Source organism: Palaemon carinicauda, chromosome 42 (assembly GCF_036898095.1).
Source record: "Palaemon carinicauda isolate YSFRI2023 chromosome 42, ASM3689809v2, whole genome shotgun sequence".
Taxonomy (NCBI): Eukaryota; Metazoa; Arthropoda; class Malacostraca; order Decapoda; family Palaemonidae; genus Palaemon; species Palaemon carinicauda.
Window position 1 is genome coordinate 42,320,282 of NC_090766.1, and position 19,206 is coordinate 42,339,487.

The 19,206-nt window shown below is 32.9% G+C and overlaps 1 protein-coding gene across 1 annotated transcript in view; it reads right to left on the bottom strand.

Moving 5' to 3' along the window:
• The window catches only part of LOC137633127 (uncharacterized), a 93,331-nt gene that overhangs the window by 17,443 nt on the left and 56,682 nt on the right, over positions 1-19,206 (bottom strand). The window contains exon 2 of the mRNA XM_068365287.1: positions 2,101-2,236. Within this exon, the coding sequence (XP_068221388.1) occupies positions 2,101-2,236 (136 nt within the window). The remainder of the gene's footprint in view (positions 1-2,100; positions 2,237-19,206) is intronic.

Here is a 19,206-nt window from a genome sequence, read left to right on the forward strand (position 1 = left end):
ATCCAAAGGTCTCTTAAGTACACTCAAAACAAAACTGGGTAATTATTATTAAGAACTATTAAAAACAACCTCTTACTTCGATTCTTTAACAGGGATACGAGAGAGTCTTTTGAGAAACACTGGTGATCGAAATAATACACGCTTTACAAAAATATAGATATTTTATGAAAATTACAACACTTTGACAGAATTTACTCCAAAGATAAGTCACTCGAAATATTGAATCTGAATAAAAACTTGGACTAAGACAAGAAAATATGGAAATTATAATATGACTTGACTCGAAATATTAAATCTGAACAAAACTTTAGACTAAGACAAGAAAATAATACTTATGGAAATTATAAAATCACTTGACTCGAAATATTAAATCTGAACAAAACCTTAAACTAAGACAAGAAAATATTACATTGAAAATTATATAATCACTTGTTTCACTGGAAATTAAATTTTACACAAATATTTAATCTAGATAATTAATGAAAATAGTTAACCTCTAACACTCTAATGATTAAACTCTTATAGAAATTACACAAAAGTAACTGATAAACTTACGAGTGGTTAGCTCACACGAAATAATCGAACAGTTAAGCCAAAATAAATACAGTTCACGTTTTCACATAAATCTCTCAGGGCCAGCTACAAAAATTTATATAACCAGCACACATAATGACACAATAAATTTTATATCACTTTCAAAGCCATAGTAACGTTTTAACACACTACACACGATATATGTTGGCACAAACTTAATCACTTTGGAGAGGACACAGACTCGGGGTACTTGAGAGAGAAGATGTGGTTAGCTCTTACAAAGGGAAAGGTGGATCCCTTCTGTCCTATGCATCCCTAGGGGCACTTATATATTGACTTAGTTATTCTAGATCCTTCTAGGTTAGAGAGTCTACAAGCATAGGGGCCGTCTTAACGGCGCCAGAGTTACCAACTGGATAAAAATTTAGGGGAACGAGCCTTCGTCCCCAAACATTAAGAAAAAAAAAGGGATAACATTAATGCGGGGGTTTCCAAGAACCTTCCAAAACACATGCCAAATATAAGAATGGTGTAATTTATCACAAACATGACACAATACCTCATGAAAACGTAACAAAATTACATAAGCCCTCGTATGGTTTGTATAGCACTCTTAATCGAGATTGCATAAGACTTCATAACAAAATACGTGAAATACATATATATATATATATATATATATGTGTGTGTGTGTGTGTGTGTGTGTGCGTGTGCATGTTATTATAAACCCCAACATCTAAATTTATCAGAATGAATAATAAATGATTTGAATTATTTTCAAATAGAAAGAACGCAGATTAACAATTGGGCATTGAATTCCCAATATAATCCTTTACTGGCAGTATCTTAAATAATGATAAATTTGATCCACCAATTTCACGTGTCATGCCCAGCCTTAAGCTGAAGGGAGAAAGTTCAGGAAACCTATACTTGAGGACTCAAGTTCGACTTCAACTCTGCAGTGATTATTCTTATTTAGAGGTTTTATAAGCCGGTCATGAATGGCAGAGGCGAGGGACAGTGACATATGGTCAGTGCCTAAGCCCCCTCTCCACCCAAGTTAGGACCAAGGAGAGCCAGGCAATGGCTGCTGATGACTCAGCAGATAGATCTATAGGCTCTCTCAAACCCCCCATCCTTAGCTCACAAGTATGGTGAGATTGGAGCGGCCAAAGAAACTAACGAGTTTGAGTGGGATTCGAACCCCAGCCTGGTGTTCACCAGTCAGGGACGTTACCACATCAGCCACCACAACCAGTAATGGATACAAAACCCGGATAAGAGATTGGGGTTGAGTGTAGGGTTATTGAATGGTTTTTAAAATAGGGGTCGATTGTAGTTTTATTCAATGGGTTTTTTATTAAAAGCCTTGCAGAGCTGCATTAAATAAACTGGCAACAGACGTTGGCTTACTGGTGCGTGTGTAAATATCTGAAGCCTTGATTCTGCTGTGACAGATACATTTCGGGTATATATCATGTTACACATGTCAGTCCACTCTTTCTTATGTTTCTTAGTTTCGTAACTGACTCTTTATCTCTTCTTATAAGCTATGGAATTTCTTACCTGCTCTCATATTCCTTTATACATATAACCTTCCGTCTGTCGCAAGACAAGTGGCTTATCTTAGTATAGGTATAGTACTGGGCTCTCGTTTGCAGGGCCTGTGGTATGGCCTCGTTCTTCAGTCCACCCGTCGATTCTGGTGGTCAACAGAGTCAGTTGGAGTCGAGAAAAACAGCGTATGACTCACAACCTCATCTTTTGTATATATATATATATATATATATATATCATCTTCATCATCATCAGCCAGTACTAGTCCACTGCAGAACAAGGGCATCAGACATGTCCTTTCACTTGCGTCCACACCCGTAAACTGTCTAAGTTCGTCAGTCCATCGTCTTCTCTTCTTCCCTTGCTTCTTTTTGCAATCTCTATGGACCCATTCTGTTATTTTTAATGTCCATCTATTGTCTTTCATTCTCATTATATGTCCTGCCCATGTCCATTTCTTGTTCTTGCAATTTAGTAGAATATCCTCTACTTTAGTTTACTCTCTTATCCATCTTGCTCTTTTTCTGTCTCTTAGTGTTACTCCCAACTCTATGAGTTGTAACTAGCTTATGCTTTAAGACTTTAGTAAGTTCCAAGTGTCTGATTCATAAGTTAATACTGGAAGGAGCATCTCATTAAAATCTTTTCATTTTAGAGAAAGTGGCATTTTACTTTCTTAATCTCATTTCATTTTGTTTACTAAATGTGTATAATATACCTATACGTATATATAAATGCATGCACATGTATATAAATATATATATATATACGACAGCGATAATGAAGTAATCAACGAGCCACGGTAAAGACTTTTGAATAAGACTGATCACTGTCCAGACCCCACAAGCTGATCAACGTCTGATGCCTCTTACATCGGAGTTCCCAAAGCACGAGAGTTAAGCTCTTGGTTGATGATGTGAAATCCTCAGTCAATCGATCAAAGTTGTCTTGTCCAGGTAGGAATTTACAAAAAGATAATAAGAAGGACTTTTGCAGGTACTTGCAAAAAAAAAAAAAAAAAAAAAAAGGACTTCTTCGGGAACTTGCCAAAACAAATAAATCAAAGATGGCAAGATTGAAGATTCATAATTCCAGATAATTGCAAACTTTGCTTGCTGTGAAGGAAATGTGTTGGTGAGGTAAAGATGATAAAGATATTTCGATTATTTTGTATATATTTTTTTTTTACTTTTATTTACTTTTTACATTATTTTATAAGCAAAAAATTTGCAATGATTAGGTGATTAGCCCGTGCGTGTCCGAAGCTGGATAAAGAGGAAGGGGTGAATGATTAACCAGTGATATCTAAACTTAGTTTACGCGACCCGTCATACTGGCTGCTAAATATTTAGATATGCGTGCACACACAGAGATTCAACCCTTCCCACCCCCTCCCCCTTTCCTAACCACAACACGGCAGTTTCAGCAATTCGTGGGAGAGTGTGGTATCCAAATGTACCTCATGGGTACCGCTTCTCACCAGGGTATGACTACTTCCTCTCTTCCCTACTTGAGGGATGAGGAGAAACTGAGTAGTTATACGTTTGGCAAATTCGCTGAGCGTGACCGGAATATATATATATATATATATATATATGTATATATATATATATATATATATACATATACATATATATATATAAATATATATATATATATATATATAGGAGGCATTTTGCATTATGAGCTATCATGGCTGAGAATGGGAATTAAAGTTAAGACCAGACCAAATTCAAATTAAGGATCAAGTTTAGAAATATGCTATGAATAAAATCAAAATAATGAATGTAAACTTGAGATTATTCTTTTTTAAGTTATCCATCTGAAGTAATAAAATAGAAGGATCTCTTAAAATTGCATACTAACACCAACTCTCTCTCTCTCTCTCTCTCTCTCTCTCTCTCTCTCTCTCTCTCTCTCTCTTGAAGTATTAAAAAAGAATTCGTTATGAATAGCTTGGGTAAGAATTTCTTAGAATTGTTTACTAACACCAACTCTCTCTCTCTCTCTCTCTCTCTCTCTCTCTCTCTCTCTCTCTCTCTTTTGAAGCATTAAAATAGAATTAGTTATGGATAGCTTGGGTAAGAATTTCTAAGAATTGTTCACTAACACCAACACACAATCTCTCTCTCTCTCTCTCTCTCTCTCTCTCTCTCTCTCTCCGCATAAGCCTGACACTTTTACAACCTATTAGCGGACACGTACATACATCTAAGTAAATTTATGTGTTCATATGCGGCTTCGCATTAACAAATGGAAAACAATTACTGGCAAGATAATTAGGTAATAAACACATACGCTTGTACACTCGACAACGAAACTGACGCAACAGTTTTTAAAACAGTTTTTAAAAGCTTTCGGACAAAGTTTTTTTTAAAAGCTCTTCGGTTTATGTGTTGAGGTCAGTGGTATGGCGATCCTTGTATCCGGGTTAAGCCCAGATCTGTAGGAAATGAGGAAATACAAATTGGTATCGAGTTTCGGGGGAGTGGGAGAAGAGGTCGGGTAGCGGTTGCATCCCATATGCATATTTGCTGAAAACCGGAAGGGTGATAATTCTGACTTCAAACATATATACATAGATACATCATACATACATACATTCATATATATATATATATATATATATATATTACATATATAAATATATACTGTATATATATATATATATATATATCAATATACATGTGTGTGTGTGATAATTTTGCACGTTTCTACGTGTTTTTCATATGTTCATATAAGTCATATAAGTCATATATGCCTCTTAATATATGAATTTTCTCTACCTCGGGATCAAAGACTCAAGAGGGAATCAACTTTATTTCCCTGGACAATCTGAAGTTATTATCATAAGTTGATCCCCCTTGGGTCTCTGATCCCGAGGTAGAGAGATTCCAGATATTAAGAGGTATATATGGCTTATATACATACATACATACATACATACATAAACAAACAACAACAACAACATATGCATCCGTTTCTAGTCCCCTGCAGGGCAAAGGCCTTATCGATGTCAATTCATGTCTGGGATTTGGTCAGTTTTTATCACCACAGTGGCCCGTGCAGATTGGTGATGATGGGAGATTTTTGTCTGATCACTCACAGCAAACCAACCTAATATGGGTAGCCCTGACTAGTACAGATTTGCTGATCATGGCGATACGCAAAACCCTTTCACCACGTTAAGGTATCCCCACTTGGAAAGGGTATATACTCTTAAAGCTGTAAGTATATGAATGTGTTTCTGTCAGAAAAAGCATATAGATTGTTCATCTCGAGCTCACATTTAGAAGACTCTGCCTCTTTAAGAAGAGTTATAGAATGTTCCAACAACATAAGCTATCTCCCTTTGATGACCTGCAGGTGTATCAGTGTCACAGGCTCAGTAGTGGTCGTGCTACGGAGTGAGGAAGATGCAGAGACGGAGAAAAACCTACTTAGCCATTCTTCTCACACCTAACCCACCTCTAACTCGTCCCTGCTGGGTCAGGCGGGGTCGTTAGTGCCATATGGTACCGCGAGGTGGAGGGTCACTCCAGGTCATCGGGCCGCGCGTAGACTTTCCACGGCTTTAGGATGTTCGGCATAATTATACAAGGATCGGAGGACGGCGCGCATAAAGATACTGGAAGGAACATCAACGTATAACATTGATGAATATTTCACACTTGGGTGGCTCCGAGCGGCGTACATATATCGAGGGCTGTCACAGGAGAAGAGCAGGAAGTTAATCGTTTCTTGGGAGATTCGTGGAGCTTTTCGCTCTTTTTTAAAGGGGTGGGGGGTTAGACTCTCTCTCTCTCTCTCTCTCTCTCCTCTCTCTCTCTCTCTCTCTCTCACACAAAGGAAACTAAATAAAAAATACGTTCGTTTAGATTTTTATACATTAAAATACACAATTTTCCGTGTATTTATGATGAATAAAATAACCCACAATGTATGAAAAATTAAATTTTTTTAGCTTTCGAAGGGACCATCTCCCTTCCTCTCCAGAACACTTTTTGTTTTCTGAAATGGAAGGGAGAATAAATTTCATTTTTCATACATTGTGGGTTATTTTATTTAAATTTCTATAGTTGTTTAAAGGTTAAAGGAGCGAAAATAACCCATATGTTGATTTAGCGTTTGATTAATTTTTCTTTTTTTATATATAGGAAGAAAAAGTCATTTCCTCCATTAAAGATTTTTAAGTTTTTATTCATTGATATCTTTAATTAAACCTAATAATTTTATGTAAATTGAAATATCTCATCTTTTCTTAATTCTTTTGTATCTATTTTTATTTCATATGAAATGCAAACTTTTCAAGTTTATTTCTATGAATAATACTTCAATTAAAAATCTTGTCTTATTATTGGTTCTCTAGACACCGAATATTTTTAAAGAACAAATTTTTCCTGTATTTTAGGAAAGAACATAATTGTTCATACATTTTTAAAGAATATATACTTCTTGCATTATTTAAAGAACACCTTTTTCCTACATTTTTTAAATAAAATTTTTTGTCTGAATTGTTTTAATGACCCGATTTTTTCCTGCAATTTTTTTAGAGAACACGATTTTTTCCTTTATTTCTTTAAAGAACAGATTTTTCTTGCATTTTTCTTAAAAGAACAGTTTTTTTCTGCATTTTTTATAGTAGAGGTTTTTTTCCCGCATTTTTAAAGAGATTTTTCCTGCTTTTTTTAATGAACAGATTTTTCCTGCATTTTTCTTAAAGAACAGATTTTTTCTTGCATTTTTAAAGAACAAATTTTTTTCCCAGTATTTTTCTAAATAAAAGTCATTGTCCTGCTCTTTTAAAGAACAGACTTTTTACCAGCATTTTACTAAATAACAGATTTTTTCCCTTGCATTTTTAAAGAACAGATTTTTTATCAGCATTTTTCTAAATAACAGATTTTTCCCCTGCATTTTTAGAGAAGAGATTTTTTTTCCTACATTCGTTCCTTCAGATTTTTTTTTTTTTTTTTTTTTTTTTTTTTTTTTTTTTTTTTTTTACTGTGACATTACAACAAGGGAACTTAGTGTTCACTCGTCCATTTACAGTTGGCTTAAGCAACTACACATCTTTGAACAATAAAGCCTCTTTTGATAAGAATTGATCCTTTTATTACGTTCTAGAACTTAAAAGAAGAATACTCACTAAATCTCATGCTATTTGTTTTCCTCTATTCTTATCATCCGCGTTTTCCTTCTTTATCTATTTACTTTCCCGGTCATAATAAGACTTAACTTAACCATTGTACCCTTCTGAATAACCTCGCGATTAGTACTATCAATTTTCATTATCAAGTTCCATTATCCTCTGCATTCAGTCTCTACGCAAGCATATCCTCGCGTCGTTCCGGGAGATCATAAACAGTGCCCAAATCACTCTGCTCGCCAGCGCGCGCGCGTCATATAAATAGCATTCTGTTTACATACAAAGGATGGCTCTTGCATCGCCTTTCACAAATCTCTGACGATAATTTCCCCCTGTTGACCTCTCCTCTCGGGGGTCATCCATCATGTTAATTAACGCCTCTTGCGCTGTGAAATACGTTCTAACGATTATTGCTTTACGTGTATTACTTTCCATTTGGGAGTTTAATTGTTGTTTAAGGTGATTATTAGAGAAGGGATAGACAGACGAGTAAGAAGAAAGAGAAAGATTGAGATAAGATTGGGGAGATAACGTTGCTATGAAGATAGAAGAGGAAAGATAAGAAGAAGAGATGAAAAATATAGGGAATTAAGCTATAATGAGGGATATAGACTTATTGACAAACAGATGTGAATAGATTGGAAAAGAGAGAGAGGAAAAGAGATGGGGTTTCAGGGAGATGCTGAAGATATATATATATATATATATATATATATATACACATATGTATATATGTATATATGTGAGAGAGAGAGAGAGAGAGAGAGAGAGAGAGAGAGAGAGATATTAAAATGAAGAAAGACAAAGGAAAAGTAGAAACAGACATATATACTGAAAAGGGGCCAAGGGAAAAGAGAGAGAGAGAGAGAGAGAGAGAGAGAGAGAGAGAGAGTTTGACCTCGTATCCCCCTCAAGGACCCTTGAAATCCAATGGCCTCATATACAACCTTTAAACTCGTCCTTGTCTGTAAAAACAGCGTTTACGACAGCGTGTATTAAGGCGTGAGAGACATAACTGCCTTCGCACTCAATGTCGGGGAGGGTTTTTGGCGTCGCAAACTGTCAGGGTCAGTTCCATTCTGCCGTCTGGCAATGTCTCATTTTGTTTGGTTTTCAGATGGCCCTACCATCACGGGCTCTTGCGTTGAAATATTATCCAAGTACTGAGGGTATTTTTAAACTCAAATTATTATTATTATTATTATTATTATTATTATTATTATTATTATTATTATTATTATTATTATTATTATTATTATTATTATTACGTCTACTAGTGGGGTCTGGAAATATCACTCGAATAAGAAATTGTAGGACGTTCAGTAATACAATCCATGACATTTTTTTTTTCTACGTTTATTCCAATGAAGCTTTCGGGTACATTCCTTAACCCATCATTAACTGCAAAAATAGTTTTTTGTTTTTTTTTTTACTTTAACAAATACTTATAATATTCATATACATAGTGAACAGAGAAAAGTAGAGTTTTACAACAACGTAAATTAAAAACAAAAAATTTCTAAATTATAGTATTTACCTAAAAAGTTTTCTAATATAAATAGCACATCGTGGAGTGAATTCCATAACTGGAATTAGACTAAAAACATAAATAGAATTATAAATACTTAAAACAATTTCAATGGAAAGCTCGAGGTTTCATTATTTAAAGTTGGCTTTAAGGTCTTAATTAGTAAACTTTCAGCGATTCGAATTCCAGATTGGTAATTCCCTCTACATACAAATTTTTTGTTTTTAACTTTAGTTGTTGTAAAACTATATTTTTCTCTGTTCGCTATGTATATGAATATTATAAGTATTTGTTAAAGTAAAAAAAAAAAAAAAAAAAAAAAAACTATTTTTGCAGTTGATGATGGGTTAAGGAATGTACCCGAAAGCTTCATTGGAATAAACGTAGAAAAAAAATGTAATGGATTGTATTACTGGACGTCCTACAATTTCTTATTATTATTATCATTATTATTACTAACTAACCTACAACCATAGTTGGAAAAGGAGGATGCTATAAACCAAAGCCCTCCAATAGAGAAAAAATAGCCCAGTGGAGAAAGGAAAATATGGGAAGCAATAAATAATTAATATAAAATATCTTGCGTTGGCAGCCCTTCAGAAAAGAGAAAAAAAAAGATATTGTCCAGTTACTGAAGTTATTTTTAAACTAAAAGTTATCTAGTCTGAAAAAGGTTTCCATGTATCTTTACATGAGTTATTTCAGGACTTTGTCACAAAGTCCCGAAATAAATGCAAAATAAGTCTATGCAATAAGATAAAAAAAAAACAAAAAACATTTAATTATCGCTTGTAAATTTGAGGGAGATCAGGGAATTTGTAGATATTTAAATTACTTTTTTATGTATATTTTTTTCAGTACTTTGTCACAAAGTCCTGAAATAAATGCAGAATAAGTCTTTATGCAATAAGATAAAAAAAAAAACATTTAATTATCGCTTGCACATTTGAGGGAGATCAGGAAATTTGTAGATATTTAGTTACTTTTTTATGTATATTGTTTTCAGTACTTTGTCGCAAAGTCCTGAAATAAATGCAGAATAAGTCTATGCAATAAGATAAGAAAAAAAAAAAACATTTAATTATTGCTTGCACATTTGAGGGAGATCAGGAAATTTGTAGATATTTAGTTACTTTTATAAGTATATTTTGTATTCATGTACTTTGAAATAAGTAAATATCCTACCAACTATAAGTTTTGTGGGTTAATTCTAAAAAACTACAATAAGTTGAATTTGTTGGGATTCTGATATGAGGAAAATACCACTTGAGGTTAGGAAGGTATCTTGAAAGAAATAGCTCTCGGATAAAAGGAGTTTATATCGACAATACTTAATGATATTCTGAAATAAAAGAATTGGTAGAACATAAAGAGGTCTCGTCTATACTAACTTGGGGCTTCAAACTTGCCCGGACAATATCCGGACATAAAGGCAAGTTTGATGTTATATATTTCCTAGTTTTCTTTCCTCACTGGGCTATTTTACCTGTTGGTGCCCTTGGGCTTATAGTATCTTGCTTTTCCTACTAGTGTTGTAGCTTAGGTAATAATAATAATAATAATAATAATAATAATAATAATAATAATAATGATAATAATAATAATAATAGTGCTAAGGACAATTTCCTTTCTTTCATAAAACTGCGTATGAATATAGTCATTCTTAATTACCAAATGTTTGATAAATATCATATGTTATTGAAAACAGAAAAAATAATTATTATTCTCATAATTATTTTTATAAAAAAGAACAATGATGCAAAGATTATCTCACAGCCGTCAATATTATAAATCTTTAAATCACTTCAAATCCTGTGCCGTGAATCTTAATCCAGAATAGCAACATCTGGCAACTTCTCTTAAAGGCAAAAAAGAAAAAAAAAACATTGATTTATATGCCAACGGAGAAGTCTCAGCAATTTGATAACGTTATCCAAACACATCTTTTGACATATCATTAATCACCAATGTGTTGCTATGCGATTCAAGCAGACCTCTACAGACAATTTCTATTCTTTTACTTTTTTTTGTTTATCGACGAAGAAACACGAAGCTTCTACCTCAATTAGATAAAGCCTTTTCCAAGACTGACTTCGGAGACGGGCTGTCACTTTCCTTGGGTTATTTGATTACATTCGGAGAGAGATGAAAGTAGCGGATAATGATGTCGTGCTTGAGAGTTTTAAGTTTTTTTTTTTTTTATATGTAATGAAGGTTTAATTGCTTTCATTTGTGTGCCTCTGTTTAGAACTGGGTCTCTCTCTCTCTCTCTCTCTCTCTCTCTCTCTCTCTCTCTCAGGAGGAAAATGAGTAGGAGATTAGAGTGCCTCTATTTGTTTTCTCTAAATGAACGTCTATTAAGAGCTCATTCGATGATATATATACATATATATATATATATATATATATATACATACACATATATATATATATATATATATATATATATATACATATATTTATATATATATAGATATAGATATATATGTATATGTATATATATATATATATATATACATATATATATATATATATATATAGATAGATATAGACATATGTATATATATATACATAGATATAGATATATATATATATATATATATACATATATATGGGTGCTTTATCGGGGTGAAATGATTTGCCTATCGCCATGATCGGCAAAGCTGTACTAGTCAGGGGCACCCATACTAGGTTGGTTTGCTGTGAGAAATCAAACTAAAGTCCCCCCTCCATCACCAATCCGCACTGGCCGGCGTGGTGATGAAACGGGGCAAATCCCAGCCTTGAATTGACACGTCTGAGGCCTTTGGCCTGCAGTGGACTTGAAACTGCTGCATATATATACTATCTAAATATATATATATATATATATATATATAGATAGATAGATAGATAGATAGATAGATAGATAGATATATATATATATATATATATATATATGTATATATATATATATATATATATATATATAAAATGAGCTTACAGCTATCTACTATAGTCCATTTCTTTTAGCAAGGCATATTTGCAACGACTCGCAGCGGTGCCCTTTTAGCTCCGAAAAGTTTCCTGATCGCTGATTGGTTGGACAAGATAATTCTAACCAATCAGAGTTCAGGAAACTCTTCTGAACTAAAAGGGCACCGTTGCGAGTCGGTGCAAACCTGCCTCGCTAAAAGAAATGGACTATAGTAGTAATCAGAAGAGATCTAATGGATGGACACTGGCACTGAAAAAAAAAAAAAAAAAAGGTTAAGCTACTACACATGAGGGAAAATTTTCATTTGTCAAGATAACCTCATTTTGGAACCGATTGAAGGCAAGTTGCCGCTACTACCGCTACCATGTATTTCATATATACAGTATAAATACACTAGCAGAATTGTCAATTACAGTATCTATATTGCTGTATCTCTCTCTCTCTCTCTCTCTCTCTCTCTCTCTCTCTCTCTCTCTCTCTCTCTCTGTTACATAAAGTTATTTATCTCTTATTTATGTATGTATATATATATATATATATATATGTACATATATATACATATATATATATATATATATATATATATGTATATGTATATATATATATATATATATATATATATATATATATATATTCTCATATTTTCATATGTATCATCATCATCATCATTATCATTATCATCATCATCATCATCTCCTCCTCCTCCTCCTACGCCTATTGACGCAAAAGGCCTCGGTTAAATTTCGCCAGTCGTCTTTATCTTGAACTTTTAAATCAATACTTCTCCATTCATCATCTACTTCACGCTTCATAGTCCTCAGCCATTTAGGCCTGGGTCTTCTCACTCTTCTAGTGCCTTGTGGTGCGCAGCTGAACGTTTGGTGAACTAATCTCTCTTGGGGAGTGCGAAGAGCATGTCCAAAACCATCTCCATCTACCCCTCATCAGGATCTCATCCACATATGGCACTCGAGTAATCTCTCTTATAATTTCATTTCTAATCCTGTCTTGCCAATCAACTCCCAATATCCTTCTGAGGGCTTTGTTCTCAAATCTACTCAATCGATTGGAGATTGTTTCATTGTCATACTATGATTCATGTCCATGGAGTGACACCAATCTCGCTAAACTGATATATAGTCTGATTTTTATATGTAATTTCAGGCAATTTGATTTCCAAATGTTACTTAGCGTAGCCATCGTCTGATTTGCTTTTTTTCAATCTTTTGCTAAACGCTAATTCTAAAGACCCTGTATTGGAGATCATAGTTCCTAAATACTTAAATGAATCTACCTCATTAATCCTTTCTCCTTCCAATGATATCTCATCTTCCATTGCATACTCCGTTCTTATCATCTCTGTCTTTCTTCTATTGATCTTCAGCCCAACCTCGTGTGACATGCATTGTGGTAAGCAAGCTTTGCAAATCCTTTATATATATATATATATATATATATGTGTGTGTGTGTGTGTGTGTGTGTGCGTGTGTGTGTTTAAAACGGGTTTTATATAAATATATGTGTCTATGTATATATACAAGAATTTATAATGATTTTAATAGATAATAGCTTTAAACAGAAATAGATTTCACATTTCCAGAAGTTTAGATAAGAAAAAGAGTCGGTACAGTCAAAAGTAAAAGAAAAAAAAGAATCAGTACAGATTGTAACAAATGTTGACCTCCCAAGCAAGGACGTGCAAACCACCACAACCCCTGAATAATCTTGCCCAATTAAAGGCTGCAACTTGCAACAGAGCTGACCGCAATTAGGCCGTCGATATGTTGATTTTGATGTTGCAGATGTAATTACAAATTTCTTTCTGTTTTTTTTTCAGTTTGTTAATACCGTTGAGTAAGATTCCTGGAACGTTTTTTAATCTATAATACTTTTTTGTAAGATTCCTGGAACGTTTTTTAATCTATAATACCGTTTTGTAAGATTCCTGGAATGTTTTTCAATCTATAATACCATTTTGTAAGATTCCTGGAACGTTTATGAAGCTATAATACCATTTTGGAAGATTCCTGGAACGTTTTTTAATATATGATACCATTTTGTAAGATTCCTGGAACGTTTATGAAGCTATAATACCATTTTGGAAGATTCCTGGAACGTTTTTTAATCTATAATACCATTTTGTAAGATTCCTGGAACGTTTTTTTAATATATGATACAATTTTGTAGGATTCCTGGAACGTTTTTTAATCTATAATACCATTTTGTAAGATTCCTGGAACGTTTTTTAATCTATAATACCATTTTGTAAGATTCCTGGAACGTTTTTTTTAATCTATAATATCATTTTGTAAGATTCCTGTAACGTTTTTGTAATGTCTAATACCATTTTGTAAGATTCCTGGAACGTTTTGTAATCTATAATACCATTTTGTAAGATTCCTGGAACGTTTTTTAATCTATAATACTTTTTTGTAAGATTCCCGGAACGTTTTTTAATATATGATACCATTTTGTAATATTCCTGGAACGTTTTTTAATCTATAATACCATTTTGTAAGATTCCTGGAACGTTTTTTAATCTATAATACCATTTTGTAAGATTCCTGGAACGTTTTTTAATCTATAATAACATTTTGTAAGATTCCTGGAACGTTTTTTAATCTATAATACCATTTTGTAAGATTCCTGGAACGTTTTTTAATCTATAATACCATTTTGTAAGATTCCTGGAACGTTTTTTAATCTATAATACCATTTTGTAAGATTCCTGGAACGTTTTTTAATCTATAATACCATTTTGTAAGATTCCTGGAACGTTTTTTAATCTATAATACCTTTTTGTAAGATTCCAGGAACGTTTTTTAATATATGATACCATTTTGTAAGATTCCTGGAACGTTTTTTAATCTATAATACCATTTTGTAAGATTCCTGGAACGTTTTTTTAATCTATAATACCATTTTGTAAGATTCCTGGAACGTTTTTTAATCTATAATACCATTTTTTAAGATTCCTGGAACGTTTTTTAATCTATGATAACATTTTGTAAGATTCCTGTAACGTTTTGTAATCTCTAATACCATTTTGTAAGATTCCTGGAACGTTTTTTAATCTATAATGCCATTTTGTAAGATTCCTGGAACGTTTTTTAATCTATAATACCATTTTGTAAGATTCCTGGAACGGTTTTTTAATCTATAATACCTTTTTGTAAGATTCCAGGAACGTTTTTTAATATATGATACCATTTTGTAAGATTCCTGGAACGTTTTTTAATCTATAATACCATTTTGTAAGATTCCTGGAACGTTTTTTAATCTATAATACCATTTTGTAAGATTCCTGGAACGTTTTTTAATCTATAATACCATTTTTTAAGATTCCTTGAACGTTTTTTAATCTATGATAACATTTTGTAAGATTCCTGGAACGTTTTTTAATCTATAATAACATTTTGTAAGATTCCTGGAACGTTTTTTAATCTATAATATCATTTTGTAAGATTCCTGGAACGTTTTTTAATCTATAATACCATTTTGTAAGATTCCTGGAACGTTTTTTAATCTATAATACCATTTTGTAAGATTCCTGGAACGTTTTTTAATCTATAATACCATTTTGTAAGATTCCTGGAACGTTTTTTAATCTATAATACCTTTTTGTAAGATTCCAGGAACGTTTTTTAATATATGATACCATTTTGTAAGATTCCTGTAACGTTTTGTAATCTCTAATACCATTTTGTAAGATTCCTGGAACGTTTTTTAATCTATAATACCATTTTTTAAGATTCCTTGAACGTTTTATAATCTATGATAACATTTTGTAAGATTCCTGGAACGTTTTTTAATCTATAATAACATTTTGTAAGATTCCTGGAACGTTTTTTAATCTATAATACCATTTTGTAAGATTCCTGGAACGTTTTTTAATCTATAATACCATTTTGTAAGATTCCTGGAACGTTTTTTAATCTATAATACCATTTTGTAAGATTCCTGGAACGTTTTTTAATCTATAATACCATTTTGTAAGATTCCTGGAACGTTTTTTAATCTATAATACCTTTTTGTAAGATTCCAGGAACGTTTTTTAATATATGATACCATTTTGTAAGATTCCTGTAACGTTTTGTAATCTCTAATACCATTTTGTAAGATTCCTGGAACGTTTTTTAATCTATAATGCCATTTTGTAAGATTCCTGGAACGTTTTTTAATCTATAATACCATTTTGTAAGATTCCTGGAACGGTTTTTAATCTATAATACCATTTTGTAAGATTCCTAGAATGCTTTTAATCTATAATACCATTTTGTAAGATTCCTGGAACGTTTTTTAATCTATAATACCATTTTGTAAGATTCCTGGAACGTTTTGTAATCTCTAATACCATTTTGTAAAATTCCTGGAACGTGTTTTAATCTATAATACCATTTTGTAAGATTCCTGGAACGTTTTTTAATCTATAATACCATTTTGTAAGATTCCTGGAACGTTTTGTAATTACAATACCATTTTGTAAGATTCCTGGAACGTTTTTTAATCTATAATACCGTTTTGTAAGATTCCTGGAACGTTTTTTAATCTATAATACCATTTTGTAAGATTCCTGGAACGTTTTTTAATATATGATACCATTTTGTAAGATCCTGGAACGTTTTTTAATCGATAATACCATTTTGTAAGATTCCTGGAACGCTTTGTAATCTATAATACTATTTTTTAAGATTCCTAGAACATTTTTAAATCTATAATACCATTTTGTAAGATTCCTGGAACGTTTTTTAATCTATAATACCAATTTTTAGGATTCCTGGAACGATTTTTGATATATGATACCATTTTGTAAGATTCCTGGAGTGTTTTTTAATCTATAATACCATTTTGTAAGATTCCTGGAACGTTTTTTAAACTATAATACCATTTTGTAATATTCCTGGAACGTTTTTTAATCTATAATACCATTTTGTAAGATTCCTGGAACGTTTTTTAATCTATAATACCATTTTGTAAGATTCCTGGAACGTTTTTTAATCTATAATACCATTTTGTAAGATTCCTGGAACGTTTTTTAATCTATAATACCATTTTGTAAGATTCCTGAAACGTTTTATAATCCATAATTTCACTTCTTTTAGGTTCTTTTATTTTCTTTATTAGTTTGCTAATGTTGTATTTAGATGAAGCTCTTATGATTGTGTGTTTTCCTTGTCGGTTTTATTTGCTGGATTCTGTCCAGTCCAGTATGAGTTCTGGTTGTTTTAATTGAAGTTATTATTCATTTTTAATTGGGCAAATAGCTTCTTAAACTGGAAAAATAATTGCATGCGTTTTCGTCAATTTTTATCATGCTTTTTTTCTTGATTCTTCAACTTTTTATAAGATTTTATCTCATATCAGATTGCTTTGCTAATTATGAACTAATTGCTCAAGATAACAAAGTTGAAAATAAAAGATTTTTTTTCGTGTTTTTAAAACTGGAGGATTTTTTTTTTTTTTTTTTTTTGCGTTTTCTATTGAACAATGCAAGTTAACAGTAATGAAAGAGAGGGTCAGGATGGCAAATCTCGAACATAGGGACTTAATGCACTAGCCTTTAGTGAGAGAGTCAAACATTTTTCATGATAATTGAATTGATTTGAATATATCTAAACAGCTTTATATATTAGCGCAAAATGTTACACACGCATTCTCTATAATAAGTGCAATAATATCCAATTATATGTTTACTTATCTTATTTGTCTATCTGTCTATCTATCCATATATTTAATTTTATTTCTTATTTCACGGAAACCCGAACAGTCAGTTTTGCTAGTCCCCCCCCCCTCTCTCTCTCTCTCTCTCTCTCTCTCTCTCTCTCTCTCTCTCCAGTAGCTATGAGCCTGTGAGGTACGTTTGATAGAAAAATTTTATTTGCTCATCTCGGGCTCACTATCAGTGAGAGAGAGAGAGAGAGAGAGAGAGAGAGAGAGGGAGAGAGTGGTGTGTTTACTGCCCAGACTTGCTAAAGAGAGAGAGAGAGAGAGAGAGAGAGAGAGAGAGAGAGAGAGATACACCACCGACTAGATAGATGTTCCTCTTCGATTAAATGCGAAAGGTTAGAGCACCCAGTGTTGGTGTCAACGTGTGTGGCGAGTCCGTGCAACCTGTCATTGCAATGCAATATGAAATGCAAGAGGCAGGCAATGGCTGGACGAGATAGAGACCGAGATAAAAGAGGAGAGCGAGAGATTGGATAGAATAAAGTGTCTTTTAAATGATACAAGAGTCGTGAGGATATAAGTGGCGGATTTCTTTAGGACCGTGTTCGATCCCATGCTATCGCTCACACTAATCAACCCAGCAGTGGATAGGATCTAGCTTTTCCTAGGGGCTAGGGTAATGGTGCGTGGATGGAGACTCTGTTCACACACACACACACACACACACACACATATATATATATATATATATATGTGTGTGTGTGTGTGTGTGTGTGTGTGTGTGTGTGTTTGTGTGTATGTATATTTGTGTGTGTGTTTGCATTTTTTGAGATGAGGTTGGCAGGACTATTACCTGGTCTACTTTAGCGTAATTTAATAGGGCAAAGTAATATTTTCAAGGAAAGGACTCGAAGACTTTGATATATAGTGGTTAACTACTACATTGTAATTGTTCTGTGGCTAATTTCCACTTGGTAATCGTTAGAGACTCGTTATCTATTGCAAACAGTTATTCCAGGAGGAAGGGACTCCAAGATCAAACCATTGTTTTCTAGATTTGGCTAGTGCCATAGCCTCTGAATCCTGGTCTTCCACTGTCTTGGGGTAAAGTTATCTTGCTTGAACGTACTCTCAGGTAAACTATAAGCCCTTGGGCTTATAGCAACCTGCTTTTCCAACTAGGATTGTAGCTTAGCTAGCAATAATAATAATATATAGTGGATATGTGGATATATTTGATTTCACTTTAATTATCCAAACATTCATTTCATCTTTTAAATTATTAATTTCTTCCTATTTTCCATAACATTTATATAACTCATATTCTTTTCCTACGTTATTTTACATTCTCCCCAAATCGCAAAGTCACTATCATCATCACCATCATCATTGTCTGCTTTGTCTTTACATAAGCAAAATAGACTTTTTTTCTACGTTCCATGAATCGTAAACAAAAACCTCAGACCACGGAGTAGAATTAGAAAGTTCATCATGGCGAAGATATCGCACCAGAAGTGACGGTTTTTGCAATTTGAGATCCACAGTGTAAATTACAACCCTTTTATCTCGGCCATAAATTTGCATTCACTGCTGTTAGTCCTTCGCTATAGTAAACTCTTTGGTTTTCTTATTTTTTATTTACTGAGTGTTTCCTGTTAAGATTTTCTGTCTTTAGGTGTGAACACATACACACACACACACACACACACACATATATATATATATATATATATGTGTGTGTGTGTATTTATGTATGTGTATGCAGTACATATATATATATATATATGTGTGTGT